Source organism: Cnephaeus nilssonii (genome assembly GCF_951640355.1).
Source record: "Cnephaeus nilssonii genome assembly, chromosome: 8".
NCBI classification, from domain to species: domain Eukaryota; kingdom Metazoa; phylum Chordata; class Mammalia; order Chiroptera; family Vespertilionidae; genus Cnephaeus; species Cnephaeus nilssonii.
Genome location: NC_137079.1, coordinates 12,567,103 through 12,583,272, shown reverse-complemented (window position 1 = coordinate 12,583,272; position 16,170 = coordinate 12,567,103). Strand labels below are relative to the sequence as shown.

At 41.0% G+C, this 16,170-nt stretch overlaps 1 protein-coding gene across 2 annotated transcripts in view; it reads left to right on the top strand.

Moving 5' to 3' along the window:
• SLC7A2 (solute carrier family 7 member 2) overlaps positions 1-16,170 on the top strand; it is a 30,600-nt gene extending 14,430 nt beyond the window's left edge. Inside the window, exons 5-12 of one of the 2 annotated variants that reach the window (XM_079778659.1) lie at positions 620-753; positions 1,679-1,901; positions 4,093-4,229; positions 5,988-6,090; positions 6,951-7,156; positions 8,434-8,600; positions 9,323-9,431; positions 10,846-16,170. In XM_079778659.1, the coding sequence (XP_079634785.1) occupies positions 620-753; positions 1,679-1,901; positions 4,093-4,229; positions 5,988-6,090; positions 6,951-7,156; positions 8,434-8,600; positions 9,323-9,431; positions 10,846-11,042 (1,276 nt within the window). In that variant the 3' untranslated portion in view covers positions 11,043-16,170. Of the gene's footprint in view, positions 1-619; positions 754-1,678; positions 1,902-3,689; positions 3,830-4,092; positions 4,230-5,987; positions 6,091-6,950; positions 7,157-8,433; positions 8,601-9,322; positions 9,432-10,845 lie in introns of both variants that reach the window. The other variant, XM_079778658.1, reaches the window with a different exon arrangement.

The following is a 16,170-nucleotide window of genomic DNA, read 5'->3' as shown; positions in this document are numbered from 1 at the left end:
CTAAGGTTTATTTAATCATAATTCTCATTTGTGCATGTAAAATAAGATTACAAAAATATCGACTATATGGAGTGAGGTTTATCTACCTGCGTTTCTTTACATGAGTTATTAATAGGCACTCTGATGAAGCAAAAAATTGTATCCTCTGGTTTTAAAAGTTTTTAACATGCAAGGACATGTTCAACTTTAGTATTGTTAATCAAGCCGAGAGAATTCTATTTCACCTTTTCAGATGCCTTTGTAGTAAAGTTTTCACTGCTGCCCAACTGTCCGTGAGAAGAGGAAGTGTCCTGATTTTCTTTCAGATCAGGGTCCCCAGATGGAATCTCTGCTCTCAAGATCCTGCCTGGCTCTGAGTTCCATTCAGAGGGGGTCTGGGCCTCGGCTCCTGCTGTCAGTCAGCCTCTGACCAAGATCAGTGTTGGTACCCCTGAGAGGATGCTGTTGTTGGGGTAACACTGTGTTCTCTAGGACAGAGTCAGAGAGAATCAGGATTTGCTCTTAGTGTATCAGCTTCAGAGCTGATGAGCACACAGCCTCCTGAGGATGTTGATTCAGTCACATCACCAGAAGCAGTGTCCTATGAAAATGACTTTCTGACCTATGTTCTCTCCCTTAGAGAGCCACCTTCTGAAAATGGAACAAGTCTCTATGGGGCCGGTGGCTTCATGCCGTACGGCATTGCAGGAACGTTGGCCGGGGCTGCAACCTGCTTTTATGCCTTTGTGGGATTTGACTGCATTGCAACAACTGGTAAGAGCAGAGTCCTGGCTCCAGGTAGAAGGGAGAGGGTCTCTTTGTACCACATGAGTACCTGTGGGTGGCAGCAGAGAGTCCAGGAAAGAGAATGGGATTTAGACTGGGTTCCAGACCCAGTTGTGACACCTGCTGTATATGACAAAAAGGAACTGTATGAAACAACCTGAGCCTTGGTGTCCAGGTTGGTGAAATTGGGAGAGTGGTACCTACCCCTCAGATGTTATGAAGGTTACCTAAGATACACACACACACACACACACACACACACACACACACACACACTATCCTCAACCTTCTATCTGGACATGCTATCACAATGAGTAACCAATGATAATCACACTCTTAAATGATCTCTTCTCTATTAGGACAATATATTGTGATAATTCTTTCCTCTTAATCTTATACAAGGAAATCATCATGCCAGAATCACTCTCCAAGTGTCTACTCTGGGTTCATATTTTTTGCATGGTTTATAATCTATCGTGTGTTGGATGCTTCAAATGCCAAGTCTTATTAGAAGGACCCAAAGTATACTATTTTCTATTGAAACTAGAGTTCAATATAAAGTAGTTGAATTGGGTAGAAGTTTATCTGAAGCCTTCATATTTAAGGGCCTACAGAATGGCATGACAGGCATTTAATCTCTGTGGGTGAATCGTTTTCAAAATGAATTAAGACTGCCTTCCTACCACTAACCATTTAATAGTGCTGGTATACCCTGTTTTGTCTATCTGGAATTGGATTTTTTGTGATAGCCGAGTACCCTCAAGAGGAGAGAGAATTTCGTGTAGACTAGGTGGATCAAGCTAAGAACACAGAAGGGCCAAAAGCAGAGCAGAATGACCATGGAGGAGGAGGAAAATGCTTGGCTTACCTATTCATGTTTTATTCAGCACTCGAACCTTTTATGTTTCCTTAGGTGAAGAGGTCCGGAATCCTCAGAAAGCTATTCCTATCGGAATTGTGACTTCTCTGCTTGTTTGCTTTATGGCCTATTTTGGGGTCTCTGCCGCTTTAACACTTATGATGCCGTACTACCTCCTCGATGAAAAGAGCCCCCTTCCTGTAGCATTTGAGTACGTCGGATGGGGTCCTGCCAAATACGTCGTGGCTGCGGGCTCCCTCTGCGCATTGTCAGCAAGGTACATTGCATTGCCTCCGGGGCAGGGCTGTTTGGGTTTCTGCAAAGTGTAGTCCCTGTTTAAGAATTCCTTTTGTGTGCTTTTAAAATGATCCTGATTTCAGGAACATATTATGCAGTTATGTATTCTCTGAATAGTATGCCTGGAATTTCTATCTTTATCTTAAGTGATAAAGTCTTTTAACTCCATCAGTCTAGAGTCAGTTTCTCAAGATAATGATGGTCCGAGCTTCAGCAGAAATACAATACAGCATGGGGACAGGCATCCACATGCATATACATATGTGTCACACGTATTCATATATGTGTGTATTATCAAACTTTAGGATGCTTATACTAGTATGTTTCCATGCTGGCCCAGACAATTGAAACCCTAGGTACAGACTTGACATTGTCTTTTAAAGTAACCTCAAGTCTATGGGCATGGAAGCCATATGCTGTGGCATTGTTAAATGTAATGTGCTTTTTATTGGGAAACACTGAGACATTTCCACTTAGCACTGATGAAAGTGAACTTGGTCTGGAGAAAGAAATGACCCTTCTCAAATTCATGGTGGAAATTTGTATAACATCTATCTGAAAACGAAAGGGTAGTTGAATCTCAAGTGTTTGCATTTTCAGTAGCTGCTTGTTTTAACACTTCAGAATTCATTTCCCAGGTTTCCTGACTACTCATATTTTCAATTGTGATCATAAGATATTTAATTCTAGTATTATACTGTGCTGTGTAGTAGAGCATTCTTACAAAAAGAAAATTGATCTCTGCCTGATTACTCATTTTTTAAAGTAAAAATAATTAAAGTCTGATATTGGATTAAGAAATATTTCATATAATTTATCAGCCTAGCCTTTTTTTTTTTCTCAAATCTATTTTATTTTCTATTCAAGATAATGTGAAGTAGCAATTAGAAATTACTCCCATTGGTTTCTTAGCCATCTGCTAACAATAAGGTTTATTCTGAATAGTTTCAAATAGTTTCAAAAATCTGAACTGTGATGATATCTTGCCAACCAGACTTAGAAGAGACGGACCCAAATTCACTGTGGCCAACTTCAACCCAGCTTTATTAAAAATAAAGAAGATGGATTTTTAAAAATAAAACATCTTACTCATTTTCTCTTAAATGGTTCTTTTTCACCACTAAGCCATATATGGAATGGTACTGCCAGTAAACATACAGGTTTTTCTGAAGTATCTAAAGTTTTCTTAAACTTTTAATCATGGCTATATCTATGTAGTAATTTTACAGTGAGTTGATTTTTTAAATCTTGATTATCTTGTGATGCTGGGAATTATTACTAATTTGATCAAAGATCAGGCTATATGGAGAAAAATAATGGTAATATAAATATTAAAAATATATAATTATTAAATAAAGGGGCTATTCTATGAATCAAGTTACTTAATCTCTTTTAAAAAGACATGTCAATTTAGGAATTTTATTTCCTGAGTTATTGCCATTAAAAATGGCTTAATGATATGATTGCTTTGTTTTTCTTGTTACGTCTTAATTTTTAGTTTTAATTCAGTAATAATTATGGGCATGCACAAATTACTTGCATTGTTGTTAGTCTGATCATTGTGCTGTGCAGATCTCTGCAACAGAATAATAAGTGCACAGTGGTAAACATTGGCAATATTTTTGAATGCCCAATCATAATTTTAAGGATAACAAGACTTCATAATCAGAGCTGTGTGCTGCGTTTTATACAATTGCTTAATTGGAGATCTGGGGTGTAATCGTGCATGAACATGTTTGCATACTGCATGTGTTTGCTTTTTATTCAGTCTTCTTGGATGCATTTTCCCAATGCCTCGTGTAATCTATGCTATGGCGGAGGATGGGTTGCTTTTCAAATGTCTAGCTCAAATCAATTCCAAAACGAAGACACCAATAATTGCTACTTTATCATCGGGTGCAGTGGCAGGTGAGAGAGAGTTAACTTTTATTAAGAAACGGGGGTGTGTGTGTCTATTTTCATCAAGGATTCTGAAAAAGTATGGAAACTTAGGTGGTTTTCTGTTTTGATTCACATGAAGATCAATAACTTGTTTGCAAATGTTTCCTGTATTGAATTTTTTTTGGCCATGGTTGGTTCTGCACTTTAGCGTGTCCAGTCTGTACTTGTATCTACCTGTCTAGAAAAATGCTTGTCATAACTCACATGGATTATGAATTTTTCTGTTCTAGTCTTCTGGGCTCTATGTTTCCTTTACCCCGAATTCTGTTTGCCATGGCCCGGGATGGCTTACTCTTTAGATTTCTTGCCAAACTGAGTAAGAGGCAGTCACCAGTTGCTGCCACACTGACTGCAGGGGTCATTTCTGGTAAGCTTTCCAAACATAGGCTCCTTCCATGTTGGACTTGAACGTTTTGTGCGCATGCATGGACTTACAAGGAGGGTCTGCTTGCTGTGCATGTAAGTTACGAACAAAATCACTGAGAAATGATGGTATGGGCATTGGGAAGACACCTGAAAATCGTGGTGGCAGCGGTTTCCTGAAATTCATTTGTAATCGACCCTTTGGGGATTTTTTTTTGCCATTTTGTTATTTTAACCTTTGGGGCTTCTAACAAATGTGCAAAGGGTTATAATGGTTGTTCTCTATATGTCAGGTATTAAATGCTTTTCAGATTGATTAGCACATAAAATTGTATCGCCGACACACAGCATTTTAATTAAAGAATGATTACTTAATTTTGGACATATTGATTAAAAATAATTACGTAGTATTTCCTTGTTTGTCCAGGATTTAAGCTGAATATTGGTGAAGGGACAGAGGGTTTTTGAAAAGCTAAAGCTCACCCATTCTTAATTAAGCCTAAGGAATGTCCAAGATGACTGGTACTTGGCTGTGGTGGTCACTGCCGTTAGAATGGCAGACGACCCACTTCCCGGGGCCTCACTGTTCTTTCGGTCTCTACACCCCATGAGGAACCCATTTCTCCTTTCATCAGTTTTGGTTCCTAAATCATGTGCAAGAACCCCAGAAGCTTACCTTTTGGCATATCATGATAACCACGTCAAAAGCCTGTGGCCAGATTTTATTGCAGAAATTTTCAGGTATTCCACAGATCAAGACAGTGGCCTTAAAGGTCCTGTTACAAGAAGCAAGAGAGGGAGAGTCTAGCAAGCTTTAGGGATAAAATGATAGACTGTCTAGGTGTTGTAGAAATCCAAACCAAAAATGGTCATTTTGTTGAGGCTCTAAATTGTTGGGAAATGAGGGTAGGGAATGCTCATGTTTAATTTTGTGTGAAATGGGTTGTTTTTTTCAGAGACAAAGTATTTGTCTAAACAGCTTCACTTTGTATATATTTCCTCATAGATTTGGCGCTTCGTTAGGCATACATTGGAAGGTCGAGTCACTTCTTTTCTAATCTCTGCACCATAAATGAAAGTTGTACTAGATAATCTGCAGCCCATTTTATTATTAAACGGTGCCTTAGGATATTGTAGTTTAAAATCATGGCAAAGGATCACACATTTTATTAACTCCATAAAGACTTTTCTTTTTTCCAGCAGAACTTTACCCAGTTATATTCAGAATTTTATATATTATAGATATACTGTATATTCAGAATTAAAAAAAATTTATTCTTCCTTCTTTAATTTGGCAGTATAACAAGATATTAAAATTATTAATTAAAAGAAGATAATTGTGACAAGAGGCTTTTCTTTCAATATTTTTATTTCATACTCCCATCTTATTGTGCTTGATTTTTTAATTAGATCAGATTGCTTGTAGGGATAATTAATTATGTCCTTCTATCTTGGCCATCTTATTTTGGCTAGCTGTGATTCTTACCAACACATTGAGGCCAATATTTTTTAAAGTAATCAAAGTAGATGGTTTTTAATAATCAAAGTAGTAGCTATCAATCTGATAACTGAGGGGTTTTGAAGTTTTGTTAGCAGTTTATATGATCCAAAAAACATCCTATTAATTGTGAGAAATATAATTTATATACCTTGTTCGACTTATCATTGGTACTAAAACAACAACAAAAATGTCAGTCAGTTATCAGCTTTACGGAATTTTATCCGAGGCCGTTTCTTCACCATCCTTTTCGTTCCTCCATAGCGGTGATGGCGTTTCTTTTTGACCTGAAGGCACTCGTGGACATGATGTCCATCGGCACTCTCCTGGCCTACTCTCTGGTCGCAGCCTGCGTCCTCATCCTCAGGTGAGCCGTCCTTGCTGTGAGAAGGTTCTGGAGGGTGTGGAAGTAAAGGAAGTGAGAGCTCACCTTCCCTGCTTCCTAGGAGTTAGCAGTCTCAGAGTGAGAGGCTATGGGCATACAAACGTCAATATAAAGTATTGGTCCTTAGCCAAGAATCAAATACAATTGATAGTTAGCAGGAGTTGGGTTGGCCCAATTCTATGTGAACGGCAGGTTTCCATCTATATATATAAAGGCCTGAGTGACCAAACGACCAAACAACTGGTTAACCGGTTGCTATAACACACACTGACCACCAGGGGGCAGACGCTCAACGCTGGAGTTGTCCCCTGGTGGTCAGTGCGCTCCCACAGCCAACCTCCCATGGTCCCTCTCCCCAGCTGGCCGGCCAACCTCCTGCGGCCCCTCCCCCCGGCCAACCTCCCGCCGCCCCAATCAGCCCCAATGACTGGCCAGGCTGAGGGACCCCACCCATGCATGAATTCATGCACCGGGCCTCTAGTAATGTGTAAAGACACTTAAAAATACTATACTTCGCTGATACTTAACCAGAGTTTCTGTGCTGTTTTCGTGAATGTCTCCTTGGGGCACAGATATTTGGGTAAAAATCACCGTTATCACAGTTGCCTCATTTGAAACTGTAACTCTCTTCTGCATCTAATAAATAAATTCAATGGCCATCAAAGGGAATTCAGAGTAGCTGCAGATACCATACTGAGTGGGATTGTGTTCTGACTCCGCACGCTCAGGGGCTGCACCGGCTGCGGCACTGTCGCATGTCTCGCTGAGAGTCCCAGGAGCTTGTGTCATTGGGACCAAGTGTCTCTTTGAGAATCAAGACACCCACATTTATTTGGGGACAGGTACCAGCCCAGTCTGTCGTACGAGCAGCCCAGATATTCTCCTGAGAAAGAAGCTCTGGAGTCATGCGCCGGGGCGGACTCGGAAAGCGCGTCCCAGGTCACCATGCTGCAGGGACAGGGTTTCAGCCTGCAGACCCTCTTCAGCCCCTCGGCTCTGCCCACAAAGCAGTCGGCTTCTCTCGTGAGCTTCCTGGTAGGATTCCTGGGTAAGTCCTCTCCACTGTGTGCATTAGAAAGGGCCAGCAGGAGTGTGTAGATGGAGCAAGTGGGATGTGAGAGAGGACACACGGCCTCGTGTTACTCTAGACCTGATTAGCCACTTCCTGGAGTCCTGAAATGTCCATCTAGTGGGTCACTAGACTTGAGATCAACTTTTTATATTTTTATTTTTTTAATGTGTAGTTTATTGATTTCAGAGAGGAAGGGAGAGGGAGAGAGAGATAGAAACATCAATGATGAGAGAGAATCATTGATCAGCTTGCCTTCTGCGCACCCCCTACTGGGGATCAAGCCCACAACCCGGGCATATGCCCTGACCGGGAATTAAACCGTGACCTCCTGGTTCACAGGTTGACGCTCAAATACTGAGCCATGCCAGCCAGGTGAGAGATCATCTTTAGATTAGCAGGATACATGTATCATATTTTGGTACATGAAGAGGACAGGAAGAAATTCATAAGGTGAGAGGGTTAGAAGGAGAACATTGGTACATTTCATTAGCTGTTAGGGAGCTTCCTGTGTGAAAGCATTTGGCCAAGTACACCTGCCAATCACGGAACTGGGACTCAGGAGCCTGGGAGGCAATCTAGAAAAGCCTGTCTGCTTACCCCCAGTTACGTAATCTTTTATATTCTCAGCGACATTGTTGAGCATCATCTATGTGTCTGGAACTTTGCTGGGCACTTGGGATATCAAGAGAGATGGGTGCACGCACTGGGCTTTACAACACAGGACTATGGGTGGCAAGCTAGGAGAGGTACAGGTTTCACTGAGAGTACATCGGAGGGACCCCTAATGCAGACTTGATGGTCAGAGACAGGGCCGGGGGGTGGGGAGGACGATGTCACTCTCTGAAACAGGGAGAAAAGATGCAGGTCATATTGTATTTGTTTACATTAGCAAGTAGTGTTTGCAACAGCTGAAAGTGGGCCAAGGGTACTATCCACCCCTGACTATGGCCCCTCAGTCCACGTGGTAGAGTCTGAGACAGGAGCAGACGAGGTGGCACCTGGGCAGGAAAAGCAGGAGGTCGTGCTGGCCGGAGGTTGACTTCCAAGGAGGAGACAGTCGCGAGTGAGCAAGTAGCGTTGCTTCATTCAGTGAGATCAGCCCTTGCTGCCCACAAGGAAAAGGAAGAATCTGAGTATTTGGCCAAGTAGATATGTAAAGAGCTCGATATCTTATCTAAATGGACTGTTGGAACTGAGGCATCTGAATGAAGTGCGGCTGCTGATTTTGTTGCGCACACGCATCTCCTTTGCAGCCTTTCTCGTGTTGGGCCTGAGCATTTTGACCACGTACGGGGTCCAGGCCATCGCCAGGCGGGAAGCGTGGAGCGTGGCTCTCCTGGTGCTGTTTCTCGTCCTCTGCATCGCCATCGTCTTCACCATCTGGAGGCAACCCCAGAACCAGCATAAAGTATCCTTTATGGTACGTGCGCATTCTCCCCGGGACGTTAATTTTTATGAGTTGTTTCTTTTCAAAATCAAAATGAAACACTTGCGATGAAGTTGGCCAATGAACAAGAGTGTCACAATTCTTTGAGATGTTCCTTTTTGTCCCACGTATTCTGCCTGCGTTGGCTGTGTTACTGCCATTTTCAAAAACTTGAGGATGCTCCTCTCACAATATTATACATCATAGTAACCAGATTTCTTGTCCAGTAATCTATAGTATCAAAGGAGTAATTAGAATATCTTATTTTAGGAAGTCAGGACCGTCTCAGGAAGGTTATTCCCACCAAAACACCCTTCCACTGCACATGAGATGATCCTGTCCCACTCGAACTAAGAGCAGGTTTCAGCTGGGAGTGTCCCCCGAGCTGCTGTGTGCATCCAGGGTTACAGAGGCATGTCCTGTTGATGTCCAAGGGGAACCTGCAACCCCGAACTGAACCACGCCGTAAAGCCAGTTGCATCTCGGCGATGGCACAGGAGTTCGCAGGCTGGACCCATCCTCTGTGGCTTTGGCCGCAGGAAACAGTGATCTCCGTAGTGCTCTTCAGAAGAGTGCTTTTTTACTCCGGTTGTCCTTTTCGTAAAACGGTAAACTTACACAGAATGCAAGTGTGTACTGTGCCACATTGGTTACCACCGTGTCGGAATGTGCTTTCAAACTTCAGAGTGTATTTACGAAGCTGTTTTCCCCCTCAGGTCCCATTCTTACCATTTCTGCCAGCGTTCAGCATCCTGGTGAACATTTACTTGATGGTCCAGCTGAGCGCGGAGACTTGGATCAGATTTAGCATTTGGATGGCACTTGGTAGGTCTTTTAATATTCTGGCTTTCTCAGCTCTGGCTCTCTCTTTCTGATTTCTGCACTGTGATTGGAGTAATGCTTCCAAATTTCCCCCCCCCAATTTCTTCCTTTCCCAATTTTGAGAACATCTGAGTGCTTGCTTTTCCACAGGCTTTCAGATGCCTTTTAAAAACTCAAGTCTCCAAGTAACCCTGTAGAACCCATAGGTTCTATTTCCTCCAACTTGATAGATAAGAAAAAGTAAGCCCCAAAATGTCAAAGAAACTAATTTACAAATGGCAGTCAAAGACTGATCCCAAAGTGAGCCAGCGGATTTTTGGAGACATTTTGAATGAGCTAGTAGCAATACCTACATACACACACGTGTGTGTGTGTGTGTGTGTGTGTGTGTGTGTGTGTGTAAATATTTTTTCTGAAATCTAAATTTATTAGAGCCTTGTAGGGGATTTAACATTAAATAACACGAGTTAGCGTATTTATATCTATACTACTTTGCTTTTCATTTTGACTTCTTCAATTTCCTATGTGAAGATTGAGGTAGAAATTAAGAGTTTACGTTTGTTGTAACTCAACCACTGAACACCGACTACCTTCAAAATGTGAGCTGAAGTAGTGAGAAATGAGAATTAAATTTGCATTGGTTTTGGTGGCATGAGGAGTTTGGGTTGATGCTTTTTGACAGTCCTCCCATTGGCTCAATAAGAATGAATGTAACTCACTTTGGTGTATGTATGTATGTGTTTGCTTTGGCTGTAAATTAACTTATTTTCAGTTTCAGCCACCAACCCCATTTGAATTTATGGGAGAATGAACCTCAGTCCATTTTGCCCATCCTCCCCCCCACACACCCACACTCATACACTTGACCTTGGATAAAGGCATGAATTACAGAGTCAGATTCTCTGGATTTGAATCCAGCTCTGCCATTGATTAGCTGGGTGACCTAGTTTTGTGCCTTAGTGTTTGTAAAATGGTCATGTTAGTACCTTTATCTGAGGACAGGGAGGGCTGGATCCTTGGACCTCTGAGGACAGGAGAGGAAATAGAATCATTCCTGATCATTGGACATGCCCAAATGCTAATTGGTAGCCTACTTCCCATAATGTTAAAGCGGAAAATTATAATGCATTTCACATCAACCCAAAACTCTCAACCAGTCCTTAAAAACAACAACACTAAAGCCCAGCAGAATGTCCATATATAAAAGTAATAAACTATTTTTTGGAGGATCCTTAAAACATTGTCTTCTAATCCCCGTCAGCACGGCTGTTAACAGTTGCTCTGGACACAGAACTTGGCCTCTCCCGGTGACACAGAAAGAGAAGGCAAAAGGCCCTATTGAGTTTGTATTAAATTGTCCATGTTCCAACGGTCGTTTTCTGACACACCTAAACACCGATACTTTGTTCTCTAAAAGGTTTCCTGATTTACTTCACTTACGGCATTCGACACAGCCTGGAGGGGACTTCAAGGGATGAAGATGAAGACGAAGATTCGTATTCAGACAACATTAACGCAGCAACCGAAGAGAAAGCTGCCATTCAAGCAAATGACCATCACCAGAGAAACCTCAGTTTACCTTACATACTCAATGAAAAGACGAGCGAATGCTAACGCTTGTAGGAGCCGAACAGGTCATAGTCTTCATGTGTGTATCCTACACTGAGCAAACGGGCAGGATGTCATCATCGTGCTTGCTTGTCATGGGTTTGCTGCAGACATAGTTCACCCTAATTTATACTCACCTGGACAGCACCTCCTCAGGTGGTGGATTTTACCTGGGGAAACCTGAGCTCTCTCCTAGTGCTATCTCCCAGACAGTGTGTGTGCATGTGTGTATGTGTGTATGTGTGTATATGTGTGTCTGTGTTGGGGAATACGCATGGTAAAAGTTGTTGGTGTTTTTACTGTTACTGCTTGACATTTTTCCAGTGTTTGTCATGATTTGGGGTCATATGGTACACATACTGAAATAGAGGTAATCACTGAATCAAAGAGTGTTTTGTATGTGCTTGGTATTGTTAGGGAAATGACTGTTGCTTTTCCTTGTTAGATTTCATTAATGTCAACTTAGAACAGGCTACAAATGCAGCTCCTCATCTGGGAATCTGTCATTGGTCAGAGTAAGAGGAGGGGATAAGATATGAGCCTTTTCTATACCTTACAAATGCCAGCCGTGGGTTTAGTACAGAGTTTTCTTCTACAAGGTGTGACAGTTTGCTAAAACTTTAGCCAATAAGAGGATTTGCACCCGCCATGCTACACAGGGCGCAAACCAGACGACACCCCTTTGACCTGTGGTCTTCTTTGAGAGCAGTGGTCCTTACATATCAGGCCTTCACCTGCTGTGAGTGATATGCCCGCTCGGCCCAATCAGGGGCTTGAGACAGGCAGTGTGATCTACGTGAGACCCTTTGTGTGGAAGGTGGTCGCTATGGCCAGAAAGCTGGTGTAAGTGGCAATGGTGAGGATATGTTTGAGAATCAGAGTTAGACATATGCGTGGGTCAGTAGATACCAAGCATCCTTGTTTTAAAAGTCACTTAAAATAAGCCAATAGAGTCCCAGATCACACTGCTGGTGGAATGGTTCATACTTCTTTCCATTATTTAAAAACTAGTCAGTCAGGTGTTTTAACCCTATCAGACAAAGTATTCACTCCTCTCTTTCTACCATTATTTTTGTCTTGTCCTAGAAATGAGGGCTACATATAGTAGCAAATGCTATCTATACTACATGCAAAAGAGGAAAAAATGAAGGGATAAAAGCAGGAAAATTCCTCTGTTCTAATTTTAAAGTGCCTATTCAGATATTAAAGAGCATTTGGCCCGATTCAAGGGGTTCAGATCTAATTTGGCTGTTTCTTTTAGAAACATTTAGGGATGTTTTTCATCCCCTACCCCATAATAGTTTAGCACTTTTAATTTCATTTATTTTTAAATGGCCACACTAAAGCTATTTATACGAACGCCAGTATTCTATCAGTGGTTGGCCAATAAAATATTTTGGTTAAATACATGATTGTTTAAAACTTTAAGTTAAAAAAATTAACCAAATTAAAGCTATAGATGACAGTAACCTTTCTATGAGTAAATAATTTATTTTTACGTGTAAGATTCTCTAAATACTATATTTTACTTTGTAGGGTTCTCTAATAGTAGACTATTTACCTGCAGTGTGATTTGCTTCTCATGAATTGTTTTTCTTTCAAATCATTAAATGGTCGACCAGATGAGAGCAAAGGCTCAATACACGTATAATGGGTTGCATTCCCGGGACAAGCGTTGTCAAGCACACCAGTTGGCCAGCCTCATCCAGAAACAAGGAACACGTTTCTGACAGCCCTTCTAAGAGATCAGTTATTGTATTGATGCCATTAAAAAGCCAGTCGTGACCGAATTGTCTAACCAAGACTTTGTTGTGATTAAATATCAAACAAACAGGTAGAAAGCCTGGGTTCTGGGCTGCTAGACTCCTGGTGTCCCTGACATAGAACTCAGTACTGACATTCCACAATCCCCGGGGTGTTCGTGGCAAAATCTGCGGCTGAGAATTCTCTTCCAAGCTGCGTGTTTCACTGGAGAGGCAGGGGGAAAGGAGACTTGTAAGGACTGCAGGGATGCTCGGAGACCTTTGCTATCCTAGCCATATCACGAGAACCTCTTTCATCCCCTTATCAATCTAGAGTAGGCCCTTCACCCAGAGAACATGAGGTACTTCTTATATGAATACTTAACTCTTTCATTGTAACAAAATCAAGAAATTTGTTTAGAATGTGAGAGGCAGCTAAAACTATTATGCCCCGGGTGTTCATTTAGGAGCAGAATTCAGTTAAAAATTATTTTTCCACATTGAAACACTTTGCAAACGCAAATGTCTTATGAAAAGATGCTTTGTCGGTGACTGTGTTTTGTTTTGTTTTTCCTTTGAAGACTCAAATGTGTGTCTGTATGTGCGAGTGTGTATATATTATATATATATATGTATGTATATGTATGTCTGCGTATTTCAAATGTGAGTGTAAAAGTCAGTTGGGTTTATGATGGGCTTTGGAAATAATGCCATTGTGTGGATAAAAAAAAATCCAACTGATGTAGAGAAAATATAATGTTTTGTATTGATGGGTATGCTTATATAAAATGTTTAGGTTTTAAAGTATTTTGAAATGCACAGTGATTTTATATATATGATATTTTCTATAGATAGATTCTTTAAGAAAGCTGTATTTATAATGTTCCTAAGACGAAATCACTAAACTCTAGTTCATTGCAACAGGTGCTTTCTAATCTGAAATGGAGGGGGGTAGGAATATTAGGGTGTTGCTGTTTACTTGTCTCTGTGGTACCTTTTCTGCATCTCTGTCCTGGTACATCTAGGAAAAGCTGGTACTGCCAACGCCGGCACCACTTCCCTGCTCCTCCACTTGCACTATAACCTTTTGAACAAAATGTTGTTTTTCCTTTCTTAGGATTACCAAAGTGTGTTTTATAGATTTCACTAGTCATTAATCACACTTATGTGAAAGCCTCTCCAGAAATTAAAAAGTACATATACACATCCTCTTAACTGTGATTGCCTAAAAACAGCTTCAGTTACTTTTTTTTTTTTTTTGCACTAGGAAATATGTTCTCTTGATATTTTCAGTGAGAAACTTCTTCTAATGGCACCTCTGTTGTATACTCTTTTAAAAGAGAAGATGGTTTGTGAATGGCCATATGAAGGTCACCCCTACCCTACCTTTAACAAGGTAGCTATGCAGATTCAAGTTTAAAAATTATTTATGAGAAAACTTATATTAGAGCTTTTGATGTATACTGAAATGCATTGCATAGTCACATTTTCCCCAGAGACAAGTATCAGGAAAAACTAAGACCAGAACATCATTGGGGTATGTACATTATGGAAAACTAATGTTGATATATATATATATGTATGTGTGTATGTGTGTATATATATATACATATATATACAACTAGACTATTACCAGCCATAGTTGATGCAACATATCCATTTCAGAATTGTCTTCCTTCAAAAGACAAGAGCCTCTTAATTTTCCTGAAAAAAAGATTTTTTAAAAAATTTTTTTTAAATATTAGCCAAAATATCATTGAAGTCCTGGGAATTTGCAGGTGGTTGTTACAATATTTTGAATTCGAATCTATATTCATCAAATTGTTTTCTACACGTATCTGAATGCTTAGCAAGGAGAATAGGGACAGGGATCGCCCTTCACTGCTGAGAGCGCTGCAGGGAGCAGGTCGGCCTTATCTTCTTTCCTCTTAAATCGGGGCCATATTCTGAGACTACAAACCACGTGATAAAGTTGTGCCCTGTCCCACTGCTCCCTTCCCTGTGAGGTTGCTCACAGTGTTCTCTGCTTGATTTCTCCTGATGTGCTTCAAGTTAACACCAGCAATACAGTTTCCACAGAATTTTAAAGGATTGGATTGCACATCATGGAGTATTAAAATGAACAAGATTAGTGTGGATTTGAAGGGGTGGGATTGGTGGTTTTATTTTACTAGTGCCAAAATACAATAGTGCCTTCTCTGTACATTTTCTACTTTCATTCTCTAACATGTCCTAAACCATCAAGGGGAAATGTATCAAAGTTCAGGTAGGACATGATGCCAGCACAGGTCATTTTTAAACGTAGACTTAGAAGTAAGGTTGCTTGCCTTTGTTGTTTAGCTGTGTTAGTTGTTTTTTTTCCCCCTCCTTGTATAATTATGTTTAAACATTTTTACATGGCTTTCTGTGTTCTGGGTTTTAAGAGGCCTTCTCTGTTATTGTTGTGGCTGTTGGTTTTTGTAACATTCATTATTGTTTATATATGTACACAGTTTAGTCTTACTGATTTCAAATGCATTTGGCTATGGCTCAACCCAGTTGGCAACCCTATTTGCTGGAGCAGTCTGTGTAGCTTTTATTCACTATGGCCGAAGCCACTGCCACAATCTCTGGCCTTAAAGAGCCGTCACTGACCACCGGGGCCCCGTGGGGATCATGAGCCAGGACCCTGGGCTGGTTCCAGGATCATGCAGCCTGCAAAGTATGGGCATCCATAGCTACCTGTTGGGTGGGGTCTTGGCATGTCAGGGGAGGATATGAAGTAAAAGACTTCACCTGAAAGTAAGGTAGTTTGAGGTCCATAATATCAGTTCCAAATACCCCATGAGTGCGTCAAGGTAAATGATCAGGGCGAAGGAACCTCTGTGCCTCATGGGAGGGACGGCTGCTTCCTGGAACTGGCACCATAGGGCGTGTCTTACTGAAATCCCTGGACTGCCACGGACAGCCTTGGGTGGAACTGCATGGGCCAAGGTTGGGTTGATGAAGAACCTTGTGTGACCAACAGGGTGGTGTCTCTGGCCCATGCCTGGTTGACAGGCTCTTCATCTTTGCGTCCACCAGGGGTGCCTAGTCATTTTATTGCTTTCTCTTGTTACCATTGTACTCAATAGAAACTGTAGATAGGGCCCAAAACCCTAGAGAAATTCTGTGTCTGTGAAAACCAACAGATACATTGGACTTCTGAGAATGTAAAGATGTGTTTGTTGAGTAGGTAATTTTAAATTTAAATGTTTGTAATGATAATCAGCGTTCCTTTTTACTTATAAAGTTGGATTATTTTTTAGAATTTGTAACAAATGAAAACTGTTGCTGCTTTATCACTGTAAAATAGGCTTTCTAATGTGACCATGTATTTTTTAAATAAATTTTAATACAACTTGTAATAATGT